The following is a 23,721-nucleotide window of genomic DNA, read 5'->3' on the forward strand; positions in this document are numbered from 1 at the left end:
GTAATACATTTTTTTGCCTAGGAATTATTCCATGTAGACACTGTCCTGATGTTATCCAAAAACAAGCCTTTCCCTGAAGAGTTCTTAAAATAGTGTTCTAAAAGAAGCTTTAGAATTGTGTCTCATCACTCTCTTCGTTAAAATATGCTTTTCATTGGAAGCTCAGTTGTGTTTTTTGTAGTTTTCTACAAACTTTATCTCCTGCCTCTATTTCTTATTGCTGATAAATGCTTTTCAAGAATAAGTGTGTGTATATTTACGTTAGAAAATACCACAAAAAAAGATTTGATGCATTTTCATGATCACTCTCTTTAAAAAACATTCTGAAGAACAATGTGGAATTCCAATCTGCCCTGAACACCAGTGGCACTGAGCTCTTTGAAGTATTTTTGGATTGTGTGTCTCCTTATTTATATGACAGAATTAGATTTACTATGGCATTGTGTTTCTTAAAGCCTCCATTACTTTTAAGTGTGAGACACAAACATGATTCACACTTGAGCTTTAGTGCACACGTATCCCTTTGAAATGCTGCTCTCTGTGCACAGTGGTGGTTTGGGTGTTACTAAAAGATATGTGAATTCATAAATATGTCCAATGCTTGTGGGCATATTTTTATGGAATGAGCTGTATGTTTTTTCCCACCACTATTTACATGATTGTCTCTTTATCAATTGTCTGTAAAGGTTTAATATGCAGATATCCTGAAGAGGATTATGAATCATTCCCATTACCAGAATCTGTGCCTCTTTTCTGCCTGCCTATGGGTGCAACAATTGAATGTTGGCCATCTGACAGTAAATACTCTCTCCCAATTTTTTCTACATTTGTACTAACTGGAGCTTCTGCAGAGAAGGTAACTTGTGTTAAAATTTTGATTATGTGTCTGTTCAGGTTATCTACAAAAATGTCCATTTATCAAAAGTGAACCTATTCTTCTGGACTTAAAAGTAAATCTTGCATTTGTTTCCCAGCTGAACTGCTGATTGTAGAAACCTGTCCTTTGGTTTTCCATCTGGTTAGCCTTTGAACCAACAGCTGTAAAAATCCGGACTGCGCAGCCATGCAAATATACTATGCTTCTTTATTGCAGGCATGTAAACAACCTTGAACGTATATACTTGTCCTATAAAGTAAATTGGATGTCAGAGAAATGCAGCTTTGAACTGCTTATGAAGGAGTCCTAGAATAGCTTAAAAGGCAATTAGGAGGAGCAGTTTTCCTGTGGATGATCATTATTTATTTCCTCTCACTTAAGTCATATCTTAAACTAATCTTTCTCATGTGACGTTGAGTTTAAATGAATAATAGGCAGTCTGGATTTTCACAGTCATAACTCCAGAATAAACTAATGCAAAAGATGGTGCATTCATGTAACTTCTGAAACAGTCATATAAACGTGACTCCCTTGCATGTTTGCTTTGAAGACTTAGGGAAATGCACTGACTTCACATGGACTGTGTTGCTTACAGGTATATGGTGCTGCTATTCAGTTCTATGAACCGTATCCTGAAGAGAATCTTACAGAGAAACAGAAGTCTCAGTTGGGATTAGCAGCTGCTGTCGAGGGAAAGTCAGACTCGTGCAGAACAGTCCAAACAAACAAGTGCATTTGTCTGCTCTCTCACTGGCCATTCTTTGATGCTTTCAAGAAGTTTCTTACCTTTCTGTATCGTTACTCCATTTCTGGTCCACACGTCCTGCCTATTGAGAAGTAAGTAACTTCAAAAGCCAGTAAGTCATTTCTGCCGATGAGCGCGCTTCTGTTGCTTAAAACTTTCCTGTAATCCCCTTTTGATCTTGGTCATCAAACATTATTTGTGATGATTATAGCAGACAAAGTCTTTTTCTCCATTGATGAAATGCATCAGATTTTACATCGTGAAAAACTCTAGGTTTTTATGTCTGATTTAAATGCCTGCAAATGTGTATCTGAGAACTTTTCATCTTTCATCTCCTAAGCGTAGTGATTAGAAGTAAAATTGTATTTTTTTCTTAATGGTACATACACAAAGGCAGAGAATTGCATAGTTCTGCATTTTTCACAAGCCTCTTTGTGGTGTGATGAGGTAGTAATGCAGATTGAATTGGTGTGCTTTTCTACTATTTGTAATTAATAAACTAACTTCCTTCTCACATGAAGGATTTCACATTTTAAAATGCAGAGGAAATCCTTCAATTCAGGGAAGAATTATCTGTAATTAATATATAATATTGTTAAGCACTTTTAGGCTAAAGGAACTGATTAATGCACTGGACATCAAATGCAGTATTTGTTTTTCATTATGTAATACATAAGGTTTTCTATACTTAATCTCAACTTATATGAGACTTTGATTAAATATTTTTCATGCTTGTTCATCCATTTCATTTTTCCATTTTGTATCTACTGTACTTGTTTTAAACTTCTGATGGTGTAAACTTATGTATAAATACAGAGTTCTGAATCAGAAAGGTCTAAAACAAATCTTCTGCATAAATCAATGTGTTCCCCTGAATTTATGTGGAAGTTGGTTGTGTGAATCCTAATAGTGGTAAGCATGGAGAAATAGCAGTAAACTATGTAGCATGCAGTTTGGTAGATTGCCCGTTTCTGTCTCAGTTTCTCCTGATTGCTTATAGTTTCCTTTAATCTGAAAGCTTGTATTACATACATCCTCCTGTGCTTCTGGAGCTTTTTTTTTTTAAAACTTTAGTCAATGTATAACACAGAACTTATGCAACTTTTTAAAGCACTTCTTTGTTACACACAGAAAAAAATTGAACGCTTTTTAAATCACAAAATTCATGTTTCCATACTTGCAAATACAGACCGAAGAAAATAAATGAAGTTAATGATTCTCCCAGTTACTCAGCTGTGCTGGCTGTTGTCAAACAACTGCAGTTCTTGTCACTGAGTTTAGTGCTACTCCAAACCTGTCTCTGACACAACTGTAAAATGGAATTGTCCTACTCAGACCTTGATATTTCTACTTTACAATGTATTATAAAAATGGCTCCATGTGATATTTCAGCCACTAAACAAGTTTCCAGTCAGAATCATACTCCAGCCTGCCATTTGGGTTGTCACTATTGGACAGATAAGTTCTGAAGGTCACATTAACCCTGTGGAGTTTGGAGGCCCTTTGCTTTTGGTCTTGTGAACTAGCATGGGCCATTTTTATATTATTAGTAATTATTTTTGTCTTGAGGTAAAATGGTTTAAGCTTATTTCTACTAAATCAGATTATTTTTTCATTTAGGCATATTTCTCATTTCATGCATAAAGTTCCTTTTCCATCCCCTCAGAGGCCAAGAATTCTGGTGCAGGTAAGTGTGAAACTTGTTGTGTCTGAGCTGTGTCTGAGTTAAGGCAAAATATCTGTTGATGGAATTATAGTGAATAGAAAATGTAATTTGTATGTTCACGTGCTTTTTTAAATGCTCAGGATGTTTTTTCCTAAGTTCATAGACTTAATTTCTACAGGTTTGTTATGTGCTCTGTTTCCAGCTTAGTTCAGGGCTTAAGTGAGATGTTACAATATACCATCTAGTGATTTCAGGACTTAATTTAATTGTATTTTATTGAGTATGCGCAGAAGTTAATGAGAAGCTACTCAAGGTTGGATCTGGTTTGTTTTTGTTTTTTTTTCCAGTAGCTTTTGAAGTGTTTTCTTGATACAGTATGAAAACAGTGTGAAAATAAGTATAATTAACATTAAAACCCAGTGTGAAAAATATACTCACAGTGACTCTGAGGTCTTTTAGAGAAATAGAATCTTGGATTATGTCTTCATGTGTTAAAAATCCCCCTTAATGCACTTGGATATTCTAAAGAACTGACATCTGTTACTGTTATGGAAAAAGGGGTTTGAGAACAATTGCACTGAACCTGTATCCGATGTTCTGTCAGTTGTAGTAGTTCAGTTCAAAACCCAGTGTTTACATCCTGTTTTGCTGTGTATATACCTTCAATGAAATATTTATGATAGGGAGCACTGAACACACATGCACAGAGAACTGTGAATGAGCTTAGAGGGAAACATTGGATTATTTTTTTTGAGAGTGAAGTTTAGGGAACTGTATCAAAACCTGCATGGCTGTATATCCTGCAATAAACTTGGGGACTTGTGTGAGCAGTGTGAGACTGTCTGACACCACACTGTTTTCAAACCTGCCACGTATCAAGTTAAGACAACTTCAGTAGCTGATAGTACAGATGTAGTACAGAAAGCTTTTAAAAATTAGCTGTAGTTGATGGAATATGTACTTCCTTTAAGCTTCTTTCAGGAACTTCTGAATTGTTGGATGCTGCACTGAATAAAACAATGTCGTTATATATCAAAGATATTTTCCCCAAAAATGGTGTGGGAAATGCTTGGATTTTTGAGAAGTGCAAGTTGTAAGGATTCTATTTCATTGAAGAAATAGTAGTCTCTCTCTAATTTTTTTTTTTCAATTATTTAAAACACTTTTTTTTTTGTTACAAGTATACAAGTATAGCAAATCCTTCTATGAATATGCACTGCGCTGTCCTGTCTGTATGCTTTCTGGAAAGGGGACTTGGTGTTTTAGTAACTGTGTGTGTACCAGTCTGAATGTCTGACTTGAACTCTGATTACTTTGAAAGGTAAACATTCAGAAATATTCCTGACTGCTGATTTCCAGCTGCCACTATTGTTAGTTGCTTCTGATCTGCTAGAATTCATTCTCCATGCCCCCCTTATCGCCCTGACTTTGCTCTTCCTTCTAGTGACTGTACTCGCAGCCTGGAAACTTGGAGTGCATCCAGTAATGCTTTTGTGCCTTTAAAGAATGGGGGTAGAAAATGTCTCTTCTGCCCGAGGGAAACACTTATCTGCTAGTGTGGAAGCACAAAAGCCATAGGACATCAGGCTGATGTTCCTTACTGGGAGCAGTTTACATAGGTTACCTCAGGCTGAAGAAATGAGTTCTTTGAATTCTTTCCCTGAACAAGGTTATGATGATGACAAATCTAGCACGGAAAGCAGTGTGGTCATCCTGAGCTGTTGTTGAAGCTAAATGTAGCTTTGGCCTGTAAAAGTTGTGTTATATGAAGTATGGAAGTATGCAGTATCCCTTCTTTTAGTGTTGCATGTTTTGTGTGGCTTCCAGGCAGTGTTAGATAACTGTCAGCTTCAGAGCTTGTATTACAAATTCCTGTGATGTTTCTAATTTCTGTTCTCCAGTCACCTGCAGTGCAGTCTAAGCTGAAACATTGGAAATGAAATGCTACTAAAAGATGTCTGATCTCACAGTTTAACTGTACAGGTCACTGTGCTTTTACACAGAAACGGACAGTGCATGGCCACTTACTGTTGCAGAGAGGATTAAGCTAGCTGGTATCTTGTTAAGTTGGATTTACTATGGCTGAAAACATGTCAGTTGAGTTGTGATAAGTTGGTTGCATGTCTGTGTTCTTGTTCTCTTTTGAGTCCTTCAGCTCGTGCTGAGTATATAACTGGTTTCCCTTGATGTACTGCTAAGAAAGAAATGATAATTAGTAATATCTTCATCTTAAACCTTCAACCAATATGAATTTCTAACTGTATCAAAGCTGAGCAGTTTCTTCCAGCTAACAGCTTAATTCTCATATCTTCTGAAGGAAACTTTATGATACAGCCTGCCATCTGTCCTCTTAATGTATTTTCTGTCTCCTTCCCCCTAAATCCAAGAAGAATCTTCTCTGAAAGCATTGTAAGAACTATGGGTTCTCACTTCCTTGAAGACTTATAAGGCTTCATTTTCAGTAGTTAATATGTTCACTTTTTTTACAGTATTAGCGAGCTTAAATTCCTTTTTTAATGAATATGCAATGTGCTCAGTTCTGACTGAGAGAAGGGTGGACTTTGCCTGCTTAAAAGGTGCTGATGTGCAGCCACACTCTGCATTTCATAGTACTGTACACAAGTGGCTTTTGTAAAGTTTGGTGTAGTTCACATTTTATCTGTGTCCTTTGCTGTTGTTGTGTAGCTTCTAATGTTCTGAATAAAAAGAAGGTATTTTATAATCTTTTTCCAGCTGTCTCCATATGACAACCTAATTCTTAGCCAACCTGTATCATCACCCCTTCCACTGAGGCAAGTAGCAGCATCTTCTGTTTAATTGAGACATGTTTTGACTCAAGTGTTGAAAAGTTTCTGTGCTTTCAGTTGCAGCTGTGCAAATCAAGTGTTCTTGACTGTTGCCTTTTGTAATTAGTATATCTGAAGGTTTTTTGGGGGTTAGATCTGTGCCCTGACAAGGAGACATACTTAATCAACAATATCTGTGCTGTTTTGTTTTTTATTTTGAGATAATTTTAGTGATTATTGATGCAGAAGATTGTTAAATCTGCTTGCTAGGAATTGGAACTTGAGCTCCTGAGATGGTACATCCTGTGTCTTGTAGCGTAATTAGAGGAGTTCTGCAACTCTCTTAACTTCCATGTCATGAACAATCATCATGCACACATCCTGAGAAGTCTAAACTGACTGAAGAGTTGCAGGACCTCATGGTTAAAACATTCTGCACTGAACAATGAAATATACTAAGTAGTCTCCTTTGAGGTTGTTTTTCAAGTAAAGATTTGCAGACTTAAGTTTATAAGATCATATTCTAATGTCTTCTGTTTTATTATCTTTTTTTTTCTTGGTGCCTTGTAACTCAACATGTGTGTTTATGTTCTCTAACAGTGGGGGCAAATTTTCTACACTACTTCAGAATTTAGGACCTGAGAATGCAGTGACCTTGCTTGTGTTTGCTGTGACAGAACATAAAATTCTCATCCATTCGTTGCGGCCTTCTGTCCTTACCAGTGTGACAGAGGCATTAGTCTCTGTAAGTAACATGGTTTTAATTAGGTACTCATAAGTGGGAAGAAGAATATTTGTAAGATAAAACCTAAACTTACAGTAAAGCTGTTAGATTTCTGAGAGATTACATAAAAATTAGAATCATATTTGAGATCTTTAGCAACACAAATTTTTCTAATTGTATTTCTTGAAGGCAATAGACGAAAGATAACTGTTGTAGTGTTTATGTGTAAATATTGTGGGTGAATGTGTCTGGTCATCACAAAGCTCAGCACTTTCCTGACTTTCCCCACACAGTGCTGTATCCTGTCTTGTAGAAAAGTGTTAAAAGCACATTATTTTCCTTTCTCAGTTAACATTGTTTTACTGCTTCGGCTGTATCCAATCTGTTGTTGCACTGAAGAGTTTGTTTCTACTAATTAAAATGAAACTTTAGAAAGATGAGCATTCTCTATTTAATAAAATGCTTCTATAATTACAGTCGTAATGCTCTATTACCTTCTACATCAAAAGTGTAGGAATTAGTATTGAAGTGGGAATTAGTCAAGTTGTTTTATATTTCCACAGACATGGAATATACATTATATATATATACATGTTTAACCTACATTTTTCTCTCTGATCTTTTCAAAGATGATATTTCCTTTCCACTGGCCTTGCCCATATATTCCTCTCTGTCCGCTGGCACTGGCAGATGTATTAAGTGCACCATGCCCATTCATTGTGGGAATTGATTCCAGATACTTTGATCTCTATGACCCTCCACCAGATGTTAGCTGTGTTGACCTAGATACCAATACCATTTCTCAGTAAGTATTTATTAATCACTTTCACATTGACTTTCTTGTATTCCTTTTGAAAGGCAAAACTGGCTTTTTTTTTTTTTTTTCTCAAAACTCATGTGGTTCTTTGTTTGCTTTAAACCCGTGAACTTTCTAATATATCATCTTTCTAGAGTGAGAGTGCTAGAAATGATAGCTGTTCTGTGCTCAACATGGAGGTAAAATCCTCATACAGTGTTATTGCCTCCTACTTGGTTATATTAAAATGTTACTGAACACGTTATTGCATCTCCTAAATTAACCATATTGAGCTTTGTTTTATTGGTTCCCTAAGGACAATAATCATCTTTGTTTTTCCTGAGCAGCTTTCTTAGTGTTCAATTCTAACACCTTGGATTGGCATCTACTTGAAAATAATGACAAAATTATGCTCCATACGAGCACGAAACATGAGAACTTTATACTGAGAATTAGAAATGTAAAATTACATGAATGAGTGAGTCTTAAAACTTGAAAATCATTCCATCATTAACAAATGAAAATAAATGAATTAAATTTCTCTTTCAGAACAGTGTAGAGCACAGTTATACTCTGTATTTTTTGGGAACAAATTCAAACTGGACTACAGTAACTTCATTTTTTTAATTAGTTTTTGGTTAGAAGGAACATTTTTGTGTTGTTTTTCCATTTACTTGTGTATTCATTAATGGAAAAAATAATTTCTTATTGCAAATTTTTTTTGTTTTACTTTTAACTGTTTTTCCTTGTTTTCATGGTGTACAACAGAATTAACTTGTTTTACAGGAAAATGTCAAACTTGCTTATAGTTTACGCAGCCTTGACTGAGAGAGGGTCTGGAGGCTTCTGGTGCCCTCTGTAGACAAAGAAATGTTATGTTATCCATAGTGGTAATGATATAGCTAAGTAGCTACAGCTTAGAACATAGCGTGTGTGGTGGCTGCTTGTGTGAACGCAGGTGCTTAATTCTATAAATCCATCTGCCATGAGCTCTGAGTGGAATGATTTCATTGCTGAAAAGTGTGGCTCTGTAATGATGATGCTGAAATATGGGACGTTGGTTGGGTTCTTGTCATTGTAAATCATGTTTGACTTTATTGGTTCATTTTCAGTCTTCCTCAGTACTATTTTAATTGAGTGAATTGTGTGTGCTCTCACATGCTCTGATGAGGTAGAAAAATCCTCTGGATATAGCCCTATAGACATGCATGTTTGCAGTGTATACTCACACATCCTCCTATTTTTCCAGAACTGGAGATAAGAAAGCTATTGCATGGAAGATCTTGCCGAAGAAACCTTGCAAAAATCTGATGAACACTTTAAATAACTTGTATCAGCAACTGGCAGGTGGGAAAGTACAGAATAAGATGGATATTGGATAAAATGGGCCATGTCAACAGATAAAGAGCTGGTTAAATGTGTTCTTAAGTCGTACCATTGTACTAAACGTAATCGTTGTATAAAAATATTCTGATAGAGCTTTAGGTCCAGAGATTGGAACACACATAGGAACTCTTGAAATGCTGGTGCTCAATAGATATGTCTTTGCATTGGTGTCTTGGTTAAAGAGAAAGGGGAAAAAAAAAAAAAAGCAAAATTGTTAGAAGGAGGGAATAGTAGAGCAAAGAGGGTCATTTTGACAGTTAAGGTAATTTTCATAGTACTTCTTGATGCTGTTTGGCTTTATTCTTGTAAATAATTTTACTGTCTTTACTGTGTTTTCCAGTCTTTAAGAAAACAACTGAAAACATTTTCTATGATTTTTTTGTAGCTGCAAGTGTAGTTGTGAGGGTGTCTGATTATAATTGACTTAGGAGAGAAAGTACCTGAAATTTTAGGATAGAAATAAGATGTGCCAGAGCATCACAGCTGGAAGGCTTTGTGCAGTGAGAATGCGTTCCGTCAGGACTCTGCCATGTCTGTCGTCTTACAAGTTCTTTCCAGAGATGCTAGGAGAGCCTTCAGAACAATAATGCATGGCAATTGCAAAATCAAGTGTCTGTTGCAGTCACTGGTCTTTCATTGTGTCCTGCATAGACTGTGTTGGAACAGAAATGTACTTATCTGTGCTGGACCAAAAAAAGTGCATTACTGATGGATTATGCCAATCTTCTGTTGCTTCAAAGCTTTGACATATCTTTCTATTAATTTCTTTTTAGAAAAAGAACACATAAAACTAAGTTCTCTGTAATCTAGAGAATTAAAGATCAATGCACTCTATTTCTAGCTGCAGATTGAGTTACTTAAACACTATGGGATTGCCTGTGTGTAGAATTGAAGCCTTAGCTAGAGTTCTGGTAGCTTTAAAAATGGTGACAAGTATCTCTTAAAGAATGGAGATTTTGCTGGATGTACTATAGAAAGAAATGCCTGCTTTCTGTTTATGTGCATGTTATAGCATTGTGTTATGGTTTTGATGGCTGCAGTTCTCACCTGAGTGGCAGTTTTGTTTATAGAAGTATCTTAACACATGCAGCCTGCATTTCAGGAATGCTTTGAGATGAAAGGCTGTGTAAAACAATGTGCACACCCCATATGGTTTTGTCCTTAAAATATGTTTATTTAAGCATCTCTTGCCTAATTTTTTAGGTTTGTATAAGCAGATTTGAGGCTTTTTTTTTAAGCTCTGTCTATACTGGTTTCCTCTGTTGCTGTAGTAACTAATGTACTGAGAGGGGAAATTTATCTTCCTTTTAGTATTATCCAGAGATCCTTAGTTTGTGTGAGGTCAAGCTGAATCCATTGCTGCATATTGACTTTAATAGCCTTAATAGTAGAAAGGGAATCTAGTAAAACAAAGAGATTTTTCTTTTTGTCAACACTGAAAACAATTGGTACAAAATGTTGTAATGTTTCTGTTGTTCACAGCGCAACAAAGACCGAGAGAAGATGCATTAATGGAGTTAGCAATGAATGACTATGATTTTAATTCTGGGAAGAAATTACACCTGTTAGATTTGGAGATCCAAGAAGCATTTCTTTGTTTCATGGCCTCAATACTAAAGGGTTATAGGTCTTATCTGAGGCCGATAACAGAGGCACCCTCTGAAACAGCCACAGATGCAAGTTCTCTCTTTGAACTACAAGGTAAAGAATCATAGGCCTGTTTTATGTATATTACTTAAATTACTTAAATAAGAACACTTTCAATGTTAGTATTTTGAATGATGGTAGAATGATGGTGTGGAACAAACTGTGTGGTAGTGGCAGAGAATACAAGAAGGTTGTTGCACCTTGGTAGAATATATACTGATCTGTGGTGAAGGCTGCTTTGTTTTAGGCATTCTTACATCTTCAGATTTTGTTCTGCAGGCTTCCTCAAAAGCAGAGATCGCTCACATCAGAAGTTTTATACGTTGATGACCAAAACTCAGATGTTTATTCGTTTCATTGAAGAGTGTTCTTTTGTCAGTGATAAGGATGCAAGCCTTGCATTTTTTGATGACTGCGTAGATAAAGTAAGCACATCTTCATATGCATGTAGTTGTGTGGGATTTTTAAGTTCTGCTTTTGTTTATGTTGTCTGACATATTTCATGGTAGAAGGTATCTGAAATACAAACTTATTTCTGCCTACTTCCTTTTACTTCCTTTCTTTACCCTAGTTACTGGAACCTTCCATTTTCCTTTTGTTGGGCTTCGTTTAAAATTCTTTGAAGTCTAAATGTGATATTGTTAGAACAAACCAGCTCTGCTAAGTTTCACATTTGTTAGCTTTGAAATACAGACCCGTCCTAAGAAGAGCAGTATTCTCACTGCTGAGTAGCAACTTCAAGGTTCTTAATTAGAGAATTATATTCTGTAGATAAGACTATGAACATCTATTTTTTTAGAATGTATAATATTTATGCAGCAGTTTGGGATTGGCATTAATGAATAGGACAGTCGCTGCTACCAGACAGTCTTATATTTTAATTGTTATGAATAGAAGTGCTTATAGGTCTACATTAGTATAGAGTTGAGTACTGTGAGGAAATAATGTTCTACAAAGTATGTTAACTTTTGAAAATTCACCATATTTCCAAAGAGGATCTGCAAAACTGTTTTGATTCCACTTAACGTTCTTAAAAACAATAACATCTGTTTTCAGAAGAACTGAAACCTATGATTTCATTTCTGTTTGTTTCTATTGTTACATGAAATAAATCGTTATGACTACAATAAGAAATTCCACACCTACTTGTTTCCTTACTGGCTGTGTGTACAAAGCATTCTATTCTGGGACACTGATGTTTAGGTAATGCAAATGTTGTCTAGGATTTCCTGCAAGTAGGTCACCTGCTGTTTGTTCCACAGAATTAATACCAAAGGTGGTTATCTCTCAGGAAATAAAGTGCGAAAGAGCTAAAATGAGTTCACATTTGAAAAACAAACCTGAATGTGGTTAAGCTTAAGTTTGAGCTGAGTATAAAAGAATGGTATAATACTATCTAGTACTCTTGATATACTTTAGTTTCAGTATTTTATTAGTAATAGCTCCCCAAAGTGTTCTTCAGCTCTAAAGCATGAGGTTATAAATCAAAATGCTAATGCTTATGTAATAGTCACTCTGATTAACCTGAGGTTTGGTTAAAAACCTTTCAGTATGCAGTGCTTGCTGCATTAGCTTAGTTTTCATTGTGTTACTGGTTGTCTCTGACTGACGTTACATAGGACTTTTTTTCAAAATGAATAAAGTGTTGGATTGTTGTTCCATTTTGTGGAATAGTTGTGAGGTTGTTGTTATTGGTGTCCTAGCCCAAGTTATCTTGCCTTGAAATTCCAATAGGTTGTCTGAAAGAGTAGTGCTTAGGTTGATGATGCCACTGTCAAGCCAGCAACTAATATGTTGGAGCTTTCACCCTTTTAGAAGAAGAAGGTGAAGTAGGTGTTTGCACAGCTGAAGCAGAGACTCATCTGTTCTAATGCCAGTCGTTTTGCTAGTTGATGCTGTGGACAGCTTCTTTCCAGTATGAGAAATGCTCATGACAGTGCTGTGAGAATAAATCTTACATAACACACTTCTCCAATTTCTATTTCTGTCAGTGAGGAGTTCTCTGATTTATTAAGTTCTAGTTCTACACCAGTGCTGTGTTTGATGCGGTGAAAATACTACATGTGGGATTTCCAATGGTTTTAGAATTTGCTTGTGAAACCAGCTCTTCATTAACATGAGGAAAGGGGCTTCCATGTGAGAGCTGGTTGAACAACAATACATTAGTTTCATTTTTTCCTGATTCTTTTGTCTTTCATTTCTGATACTGTGCTTACAGTAGAGAAAAAGCCCTTAAGAGTTACACATTTAGCAGTGATGCTCCATCTTGATGGTCAGATGGGATGATTATGGTCAAGTGAATATTTACCTACATGTTAATGCCTTTCTCTATGTGAACCATTATGTGAGAAGTTATTCTTCAGAATGATGTCATGGATTGAATTATGGTAGGATACTTCATGGGTAGTTATAAACCACTGAGTTGAGACAAATGTTATGTACCATGAAATTAGTTACCTAAAATATTAGTTACCTAAAATATTATCTAAGCCTTGTGTAAGTTCTCTTGTAAGAATATTTTAAGCTGAAGAGTCATGTTATACGTGTTAGTTTATCCTATAGAAAGTAACAGGAGGTTCCTAATTACTCGTTGTGTCTGCTGAGAGGCGTGGACTTGCAAATTTTTATTTTTCTATGAACTCAAATGATTTCAATTCAGTATATACTTAAGCTACTGACTTCATTGTATTTCACTGCTGGAACTTTCGATTTTTACATCTTTAGAAGGATTGCCAAGTGAGATTTCATTTATTCCTACTTTTCATGAGCCATATGTTCTTGTTAGTTGGCTGATTAGATTTGCTAATACTTTCCATCTGTCCCATGCAGTAAAATGTGTAATTAAGATGCACCTCTTTGTATGTTTATCAAAATTTAAATATTTAAAATTGTACTGAAACTGTCTGATATGTTTCTACCTCTGCAGAGAAGGTGGAGAGAGAACTGTAGATCTTTTTTTTTTTTTTTTTTTTTTTCCTTAACCATGAATCTTCTGTTGCTAAACTGCTAAAGGATGAAGAATGTTCATCTTTGAGTTCCAGTGGCTGCTTATTCATTTCCTTTAAATATCACTTGATTGTCATTTGACTTTCATTTAGCCGTTTAAATAATAACTGTAAGCATAAATTGGGATGATATTCGGGGTGAACACTGGGGCTGTCAACACTGCAATAAAAAAGCATGTTAAGTACACCAGGAAGTAAATAGTTCTTGTGCCAACTCTTTGGTGGGGGGATACGTCTTGTCCCACTAGCAGAAACAGCAGCACCTAAAAGATATTGGAGTTGACAGATGTAATACTTACTATTCTTAGTATAATTTCACAAGGCATCCTTACTACTTGAGTGCAGTCCTTTGATGCTGACTTTGCATTGCGCTGCTGTAATGGCAGAAGATAGCCTAATGCTCACAAATCCTCCTTATAACTTTTCCAGGTAGATATGGACAAAACTGGGGAAACACGGCTTATAGAGCTGGATGACTCATATAAGAGTGAACATACAGTTTTCATAACACCACCTGAGATCCCTCATCTGCCAAACGGCGAAGAGCACCCTCTGCAATACAGGTGACTTAAGGACACAATGGGATACTAGCTTATAATGTCTCATAACTTTTTATTGTTAGCTTCTACCTTATAGCTGTGAAGTACAGAATTTGCTTGTTCATTCTTACTTTGCTTAAAGACATGTATGTGAAATGCCTTATGTGCCAGCTCTTGTCAAGTTTCAGTGACTGTGTGTGTTCATGTGGGATGCACAGAAACTGTAATGCCTGAAGGAGCTCTATGTTCATATTACGTTGTCCTAGCTATTGACAATTGTAAAAATTAGAGTGGAAATTAATAAACTCAGTCTGTCCACCTACTGCTACTGCTGATAATGATAGTCTACAGGTATTGTTTTGAAAGAGTGCATCTCAGAGAATCGCTGGAAATTGGTGTTAGTAACTTAGTAATTACTTCAGATGAGTTTGTGTATTGGTTTCTTAATTTATTCAGAAAAACATTTCTAATCTAATTTAATCTCCCAGGTAGTTCTACAAAAATCAATATAAACAATATCAGTCTGTCATATGATGCTCACTAGGGACAGAGCCACAGATTTTTGCAGTAACTGGAATCCATACTAATACGTTTGGCATTAATTAAAGAAAATGCTATTAAAACAAGTATATTTAACAATTTTAGTTGTTTACACTGATATAACATGTTGAGACTTTTTTCTTATGCTCATGAAATCACGTGGATGGTTTAATAAACCACTTTGTCAAGAGTGTCTTTTGAAGTTTTACTTCTGTATTTTCTTTTTCCTATGTAGCTTCTAGTGCAACCGTGTAATTCATTTCTTTTGCTGTCACATAGTGTGTGTTTACTTTGGAACTGCCTTGCATGAGTTAAATGATGTTTCTTTTTACAGCTATAATGGGTTTCCAGTATTAAAACTAGATTTGTTTGAACGGCCAGAAGGACTTCTCACAATACCAAATAACAAACTGTCCTCAAAAGCCAGTAGTCCCAACAGCCCATCGCCGATGTTCAGAAGAACTAAACAGGTACTTGCAGGTATTTGTACAGTGTGAGCTACTTTGGAAGGTGTCAGGTGACAGCCTTTGGTTTTTTTACTTGGCTGTGAAGACTGACTGGAAAAATCTGCAGCCTAACTGGCTATTCAGCAAGAGTAGTGAGGTTGGCACAGGCTGCCCAGGAGGTGGGGAAGTCACCATCCTTGGAGATGTTCAAGAAGAGGTGGTGTGGCACTGAGGGCCGCAGTCTGCAGTGGTCACAGGCGTGGGTTGATGGTTGGACTAGATGATCTTAGTGGTCTTTCCAACCTTAATGATTCTATGATTCTTTGCTGATAGGGCAGCTATGCTAGCAGGGACTTTTTGGGTATGCTTACTTATGGTTATTGTTCTGGCATACACCATATTGTATAGGGCTCCTGGGCACAGATCATCACTTGCTGTGCTGTTTCTATACTTTCAGTGTTCCTTATACTGCTCTTCACAACCATGAACTGATGATATTCCACATCCACTTCTTGTTTGTTTCTCAGTGTCCAGAACTTCACGACAGTCTCTAACCTTCTCGTATCTGATAAGAAACTTATGACTTAGGAGGGGAGTATTGCACAGCAAGTGTGTTTGGGGTCCCTCAGTATACTCTCCTTTTCTGCATTATTGAAGATGTTGTTCGTGCTAGCATTGTAGTGACTAGTGTTTGGTTTTAGCATGTAGATTTGTGTATTTTAATTACAGAAATAATTGTTTTGATTCTTTACAGGAAATTAAATCTGCGCATAAAATTGCCAAGAAGTACTCATCCATACCACAGATGTGGTCCAGGTGTTTGTTACGTCACTGCTATGGTCTTTGGTTTATCTGCCTTCCTGCCTATGTGAAAGTGTGCCATTCGAAAGTCAGGGCCCTGAGAACTGCGTATGACGTTCTGCAAAAAATGCATACCAAAAAAATAGATCCACCTGATGAGGTAAAATAAGTCAACCTCACAATTTTAGAAATAGCCCCTAGTTTTAATGAATGGAGTATGGTTTTGACTACAGAAGTATAACACTAAATATGTGTATTTTCAGGTTTGCTACCGAGTTCTCATGCAGCTGTGTGGACAGTATGGTCAGCCGGTGCTAGCAGTGAGAGTGCTTTTTGAAATGCAGAAAGCTGGTGTTGACCCTAATGCCATTACTTATGGCTATTACAATAAGGTAAGCATTTTTGAGGGAGGGAGGAATGCTTTTTTATCCAGACAAATAGAAGCAAACAAAATAAACTTCAGTTGAGATGTATTTCTCATTACTAGAAGAAGTTAAAGGCAGAATAATTGTTAATTTTGCCTGTGTGGGTTTAGAAGTCTACTTCATGACTGCCGATGTAACCCAGTTTGAAATGAAGGCAATGATTCACAATCGACTGTTCCTTAAGATGACTTTATTTGACTTGGTTATTCCCAAAATAGGCAGTTTTAGAGAGCACGTGGCCTTCAAGCAATCGGGGTGGCTATTTCCTATGGATGAAGATAAGAAACGTTGTTTTAGGAATAGCACAGTTCAAAAGAGCATTGAAAAAACTGCCAGCAAGCTCATCACATACTGCTCTTCCTGGTACAGTATTCTCATGCTATTTTTTTTTTTATATATCCTCACTGGTAGGAAAAACATTTCAGAAACATTCTTCCCATCTTGGTTCATTTGCTTTATTTTGGTTCTTGTGCTATAGGACAACCTGGAACAGGAATTGCTATATTAGTCTGAAATACATTTAATTGTTGAAGACATTCAGTTGGATTATTAATGCTTGGGTCAGTGTTGTCTAGGAACTATCAGTTAGTTGCTTGAATATTTGTAGAGGGTTATTTTTATTTTGACCTTATTTTATGACTACGGTTGTGGTTGCTTCTGCAATCTTTATTTTTCTTCACTTGCTAGAATAAAACTATGAGAACTACGTGCGTTAACTTTGAAAAAACACTGTACTCTAAAATGAAACCACGTTTAGATTTCTCCCAGTTCTTTGAAAGGATGTGACATTTTAAGCGAAGAAACAAGGCAATAGAATTAATGATGAGCTGCTGCAATAGAATTAATGCGGAACTTCAAAGAAATGTTGCAAATTACCCCTTTAATTTCATTGTGTTGAACATCGTTTCAGTGTTTATACAGTAAAAGTAATTCAATCACTTTTCTTTTTTTGGTGGTAAAATGTTCACTGTTAATTGGAATGCACTTGATAAAAGGCCTTTGAATTACTTTGGATATTCAATTTATTCTGTTTAACAATGTCAAGCTTTTTAATAATATAATCATCTTTATTCTGGCATTGTTGTGGCAGGAGGACTTCCAGACTTGGGCAGCAACACGTCATTCAAAGATGAAATCAGGCAAGGGAAAACTTGTCTTCAAGATATTCAAGAACAAAAAGAGGACAAGAGAGAGAGTGATTCGAGTTCTTGTATGTATCTTATGAATACAGATAACGAGTTCGTAGTAGATAAATGGGGATTTCTGCCAAGTTAAGTGGAGCAGTTGATTGTTTTACATTGAATGTATTTGAAAATGCTGATTTATGCCTACCCCAGAAGTTCTTTTATTTAAACGTAGTTTTCTGGGTGTCTGATGGTTTTACTTTTAAAGTTAGCATTTTTCCTTCCAGTTTCAATAAGTGATAATGGTAATAGAAGAGCCTAATGATAATTACAGCATAATGTTTTTGTTTCAAAAAATTAAAATTGCTTTATAGGCATAATCTGTAGGAAAGCATCTTTTACCAGTCTGTTTTCTTTCACTTGAGAAGTGAATGGCAGGTCTGTGAGATCATGTCTACATTATGTCTCCACCCAAGTAGATGTCAGTGTATGTGCTATGGGACATATACAACAAGCTGCCATTTAATCTGCCATAAAGTGTCTAACAGGTATTGGAAACTTGAGTTTTAAATTAAGTTGCTTTGATTTGAAAGATCTCTGTTCTGCACACAGTGTCTGAAGTGGAAAGCGCAAAAGGGAGTGGTGACTGCCTGCCTAAACTCAGTTATCTTCACTCTGATGATGACAAAGCCACTTCCAGCATAGTGCGGCTCAATGGTACCATTGACAGCACAGTGGCAGAAGCTAGCACTGGTAAGTGGGAAAGAAATTTGGATTCTTCTATAGGCTTGTTTCTACTTATTCATTTTTAACGAGACTGGTATACAGCATCTCTGAGGTTTTTTGTCCACATAACTTTCAGTTCTTCATTGGTGTAAAGGCTGGTGCAGTTCATGGAAGTGAGTTCAGGTTAGAGTGTGCGTGTGCTTTTTCAGGGAGATGTCCGAGTAGTTTGCATTCCCAGATTTCTTGTTTGCCCGTTTTGCTTTGACTAACGTCTGCTTACGAAAACAGGAGTCTGCTGTTTGCTTTTACTGCTATTTTTTCTTACAACCTGGAGCAACTACTGAATTGGTTCAGAATGTGAAAGATGTTCCTGTGCAGTATAGTTGAAAGAAACTTTTCAAGTCTCTAGTGATGTCAAATATGATTACTGTAATACTGTCATTTGAACTTGAAATACTGCAGCTGTTGTATAAACAGAGGCTTTTTGTCCTGCCAAAACAACAGATTTCTTTGACAATAATTCCTGTTGTTGGTTCTGTCTGTAATACATCAGGTTAGAAAGTGTTTCATTTTTGCCATTTACTAGATACCTTTGCTGTTAGTAGCTTTCAGACCTCTTAATAACAGTGTACTTCTCCAGAAATGAGCTTAAATATATCTGAGACTTTTCTTGATGGTGCCTCTCTAAGTATGCTTGAGGTATATTATTTGTCTCCCTTTAAATGTGTTTTGTCATCTTTCCCTTTGATGGAAAAGCAATACTGAGATGATTTTTTCTTTTTTAACTTAATGCATTTTAGAAGTCATAACCCTGGTGAACTCTGCTTTTCAATCACCACCACAGTACACGGTGAATCCCATCTCTTAATATTGTAACCCGCTTGAAAAATGAAGCAAATTTGCATTCTTTAGTAATGTTTAGTTTTCTTGTATAGGAGGAAATAAAGTGCTTTGTTCATCTGTTTTCCAGAGAGCTCTGTAGGATTGCTGTTTACATCACCTTTTGAAGATGCCAATGAAGCAGAAGTTATAAAAAGTAAATCCCTAAGAAAGAGACATAAAAGTGCAGCAGAACCTGACGTAAGGGAGATTCCCTGGGAGAGCAGGAACCGTAACCTGAGCGGAGATGGCTTAGTGGGACTCATCAATAGAATAAATCAGGAAGCAAACCCTGGGGAAATGGTTGAAAAACTAGGAGCTGATGCCAAAATCCTGTCCAGTGCGTTACAGAAAAGCATAAGACCAAAAACTCTTAATATCAGAACTTCTTCTTTAGGATCTAAGAGAGAAAGTCTGGAGAAAGAATCTAGTGATGAAGATGCAGCTTTTGACTGCAGTTTTACAGATAAAACAGAGTCTCCAGTTATCTTTGATCTGGAAGACTTGGATGCTGAGCCTGAAACATCTACAACAGTGAAGACTTCCAGTGAAAAATCTAGAAGACTGCAAAGAAAGAGCAGCTTTCCAGTAAAGCCAGTTGAAAAGACGGATGTTGAAACAGGATTTGATCCCCTGTCCTTGCTGGTTGCTGAGACAGAACAGCAGAAAGAAGATGAAGAAGATGATGATGATAGAAGTGCTTCAACTCCATCTGCACGGCGAGATTTAGCTGAAGAAATAGTCATGTATATGAACAACATGAGCAGCCCTTTGTCAAGTCGTGCCCCAAGCATTGAGTTGCAGAAACCCTTTGATGACAGAAACGCTAATAAAAAGAGCCCAACAATAATCCAAGCTTGTAGGAGGTCCAGCCTTCCCCCAAACTCACCAAGGCCAACAAGTCTTATCAAATCCAAGAGTTATCACTCAAAAGCTGAAGAAAGGTCAAGAGACAGGCTTTGGTCCTCACCAGCTTATTCCCCACACAGTCCAGCAAAGGAGCAGGAGGCAACTGGTGCGCTTCCACTTGTGTCTTCCCCATCGTTCAACTTGGACACGCTGTTAACACCGAAGTTTGATGTTCTAAAAAGCAGCATGTTTTCTGCTGGAAAGGGGGTTGCAGAGAAGGCTAGCAAGTGGTACTCGAAATTTGCAATGTATGCTGCATCCTCAAAGGTAAATTTTTTGTCATTGCTCCTTGTTTTCGGTTTTGGGCAGAATAGAAAATGAATTTCATTTAAAGAAATGAAAAACTTTTGTGAATCTTTAATCCCAGAATCCTATGTGGGGAATTGGCAGTTCAGATGACATACACCCTGGTAAATGCATTAAGTTGTTTTAATTAAGTTTAAAATGTCAGTGCCCTAATATTATTGTACTGATTCAAACAGTTATTCTACAGAAAGCATCAATGGATTTTAATTTTTCTTTTTATTCCTTAAGTAATTACTGAAGTGGTTGAAGGCTAGTTTTGCACTTATGTCATTTGGTTAGAATAATCCTTGCTGCTACCAACTCAAACCAAAAGTCATTTCATTCTGTTATTTTGGGAATGAAAACAGATGCAGTTTGCTGTTCTCTTGATGGGATTAAAACTAATCTGAGAATAATTAAATTGTATACATGACATCATAGTCCTGTTCCTGCAACTGCTAGTAACTTTTTATGACACAAATAAGAAAATATTGTAGGATTAAAATGTTTAAGTTTTCAATTAGGTTTTTTTGTTAGAAGAATCTTTACAAAAGACTTCTCATGTAGCACCTTGTTTCATGTTGGTTCTGAATACGGATCTGAATTGAATGACTTTCTGAAGAGGTAGATTCATGCCTTGACTTTGATGCAAATAAGTTGGCACTTATTTTCAGAAATACTTTTGTTTTCCTTTCCTCTTCTCAATGGAATTTGTGTTCTTGTCTCAGGACCAAAATTCAGACCGCGCAAGTGTTTCATCGCTTGGAGCTCTGGACTCAGAATCTACTTCATTAACTGATGAGGATGTCTGCAATGACTTCGAAAGCGCTTCTCCTCAGGAGAATACTACGTCAGAAATTAAAGGAATTGGCCTCAGCAGGACAAGCCTGGAAAGCTCAGCTTCTCACGATGGTTCATCAAAGCAATTTGACCAGTGTGGTAAGAGACAGCTCTTTGCATTGCATTTATTCATCTGAACATATTCCAGTTTTAGAAGCTCTTTTGTAATTTTTAGTTAGGGATCATCTTAGATATTAATCCTTTATGTGGGAAAAGTGTACTTTTCTCTTTCAACTTGGGAGCTCTTACTCATGTATGCATATCCATAGCTGTAGACATTTTTACTGTGGAACCTTGTCTGGGGTGTTTCCTGTAGAATAACTTGCAGAGGGACATCCTGGCCCTGAGTAAGTATCTTGGTGCTGCAGCTGTGCAAACTAGATCTTTCAGCCCCTTCACTGTTCTTGTAATCATTACATTTTCTAGAAGTCATCGAGGCTGATCATAAGAAAGACTTAAAATGTATTTTTTCTGCAATGTAGAATTGGTAAACTTACATCCATTTCTGTAGTAATGTCTCTGTGAAGTAGTTTTAAGCATAATCAAGATGAAAAGACGGGCTGCTTAAAGTCCTCTACTTATCTCCTACAAAGTCATGTCCAGATTTAGCTCCCTACTCTGTGTCATGTGAGGAAACTGGAGAGGTGCAGCAGAGGTTGCCGTGATAGACAGGATTCTGGAATGTCCTGAGGCAGAGGGGAGCCTGTCTCATTTAGTGAGGCAAAAAGGAGACTCAGGGAGATGTGCAATCACAAGAAGCACCTCTTGCTTTTCTTCATTTTTCTATCCAAACAGAAAGGGTGGATATGAATTACTTAATCTGTAAGCCTTGTTGCCAAGCTACCAACTGTAAAAGAAGAAAATTGAGTGTATGGAAATCCTCTGTTGGTAGTTTGCATTTTCACTGGTGTTGGTGCTGGGCAGATGGCAGCCTTATGCTCCGGCTTTGCATTTTTCTCTCTGAGCATATCTGACTTGCTGCTTCCATCACATGTTTTGCAACTGCAGTATTGCTTGACCAGAAAAACAGTTCACTAAAATTGCATATTCTGGAAAAATTAATACTTTGTATGTTTTTATTTTTATTTTTTTTACTAGGTTCTCTTTCCAAGTTTCCTTTACCTGACAAATCTGAGTTGATATCTTCTTGCAGTACCAGTAGTACCAGTGTGTTTCAGAACTACGCTATGGAGGTACGGGAGGATTTATCATTACAGTAAAGGCACATGTCTTTAAATATAAATGCTATCTAAATCTCCATTAAAGTTCAAATCTTAAAACTAAGCCTCACTGAAAGATAAGTATTTCTGTGACAGAGTAGATTTCAACTCTCAAGAGTTTGAGAACTGGATACCGTTGAGGCCTAGGCATGTAAATCCCTTGCCCAGCTATATATAAAAAGTGGAAAATAACAAGCCTTAAATAGCTCCGTGCATTTAGAAATGCAGAGTAGATAACTGGCTATTTCTCACCGGAGATTTGAGAAAGATAGTTTTACTCTTTACTATTACAAATTTGTTTGCTTTTCATTTCAGTGGATGTGGGTTAATGACCAGTCACTTCCACTTTTGTTTTTTCTATTGTACTGGCAGTCACTCCAGGTAACGCATTGTTAATAAGAATATTGACTAAGTTAGTTACCCAGTCTGACTTATTCTCAGAAGCCATAAAAGAGCCAACTAACCCACTTAGACTGGGATTCAGAACTATATCCATTAAATAAATATACCTTAGCTATTTGTTATAGTTGAACCAATCCGTCCAAATTTCTTTCTGCACATCATACTTCTTTCAGCTTTAATTTCAGTCATTTACCATATCAACTTCCAGCTGTTACAGCTTGGATTTTAGCTAATAATTGTTCTGAAATACATACACTTAAACCCAACTATTCCAACCTGAAGCAAGGGAATCTGTTGCTTGTATGCAAGTAATGAGCAGTATTTACCCGAGAGCAAGGATTTGGGAAATGGTTCTGTTTTAAGTGCTTTGTAACAGAATTCCACATTCTCCAAACTTACTTCATCTGCTGCATGCAGGTCCTTATCTCAAGCTGTTCACGATGCCGAACTTGTGACTGTTTGGTTCATGACGAGGAAATCATGGCGGGTTGGACAGCAGATGATTCAAATCTCAATACCACCTGTCCTTTCTGTGGCAATTTATTTCTGCCTTTTTTAAGCATAGAAATCAGAGATCTTCGACGACCTGGACGGTAATAATGTTTGAATTTTCTCAGTTTTGAATGATCAGCATTTCTGTTTCTTGGGGTTTTTGTTTGTTTTTGGCTTTTTTAGATAATGCTTTTTCTCTCCCTGCAGCTATTTTCTGAAGTCCAGTCCATCTACAGAAAACATACAGTTTCCATCACTTTATTCAAATCCAAGTGGAAAGTCCTGTAACACTGCAGCTACTGCTGGTCTAACTACATCTCTAATGTCTGTTCAAGAGGACATACGTTCAGATAGGTAAACCCATGTGTTCTTTGTCTTTTTACATGGAAATTACTTGGGTTCTTTTAGGTTCAGCATGGTGTTCAGCTTCATCTGTGATATAAAAATTCATGTAAGGTGTC

The 23,721-nt window shown here is 36.7% G+C and overlaps 1 protein-coding gene across 3 annotated transcripts in view; it reads left to right on the forward strand.

The window, feature by feature from the left end:
* Window positions 1-23,721, forward strand: part of DENND4A (DENN domain containing 4A) — a 45,954-nt gene that overhangs the window by 14,622 nt on the left and 7,611 nt on the right. For all 3 annotated transcript variants that reach the window (XM_042824441.1, XM_042824444.1, XM_042824442.1), the window contains exons 5-25: window positions 687-856; window positions 1,473-1,714; window positions 3,243-3,309; window positions 6,022-6,080; window positions 6,675-6,819; window positions 7,428-7,603; window positions 8,844-8,941; window positions 10,463-10,681; window positions 10,907-11,052; window positions 14,062-14,195; window positions 15,046-15,181; window positions 15,912-16,118; window positions 16,222-16,350; window positions 16,602-16,746; window positions 17,474-17,593; window positions 18,120-18,260; window positions 19,204-20,288; window positions 21,035-21,245; window positions 22,245-22,339; window positions 23,186-23,361; window positions 23,468-23,614. In XM_042824441.1, coding sequence (XP_042680375.1) covers window positions 687-856; window positions 1,473-1,714; window positions 3,243-3,309; window positions 6,022-6,080; window positions 6,675-6,819; window positions 7,428-7,603; window positions 8,844-8,941; window positions 10,463-10,681; window positions 10,907-11,052; window positions 14,062-14,195; window positions 15,046-15,181; window positions 15,912-16,118; window positions 16,222-16,350; window positions 16,602-16,746; window positions 17,474-17,593; window positions 18,120-18,260; window positions 19,204-20,288; window positions 21,035-21,245; window positions 22,245-22,339; window positions 23,186-23,361; window positions 23,468-23,614 — 4,048 coding nt within the window. The remainder of the gene's footprint in view (window positions 1-686; window positions 857-1,472; window positions 1,715-3,242; window positions 3,310-6,021; window positions 6,081-6,674; window positions 6,820-7,427; window positions 7,604-8,843; window positions 8,942-10,462; window positions 10,682-10,906; window positions 11,053-14,061; window positions 14,196-15,045; window positions 15,182-15,911; window positions 16,119-16,221; window positions 16,351-16,601; window positions 16,747-17,473; window positions 17,594-18,119; window positions 18,261-19,203; window positions 20,289-21,034; window positions 21,246-22,244; window positions 22,340-23,185; window positions 23,362-23,467; window positions 23,615-23,721) is intronic.

Source organism: Centrocercus urophasianus, unplaced genomic scaffold (genome assembly GCF_019232065.1).
Source record: "Centrocercus urophasianus isolate 14NV4802_14NV808 unplaced genomic scaffold, USGS_Curo_1.0 seq_23, whole genome shotgun sequence".
In the NCBI taxonomy this organism is placed as follows: domain Eukaryota; kingdom Metazoa; phylum Chordata; class Aves; order Galliformes; family Phasianidae; genus Centrocercus; species Centrocercus urophasianus.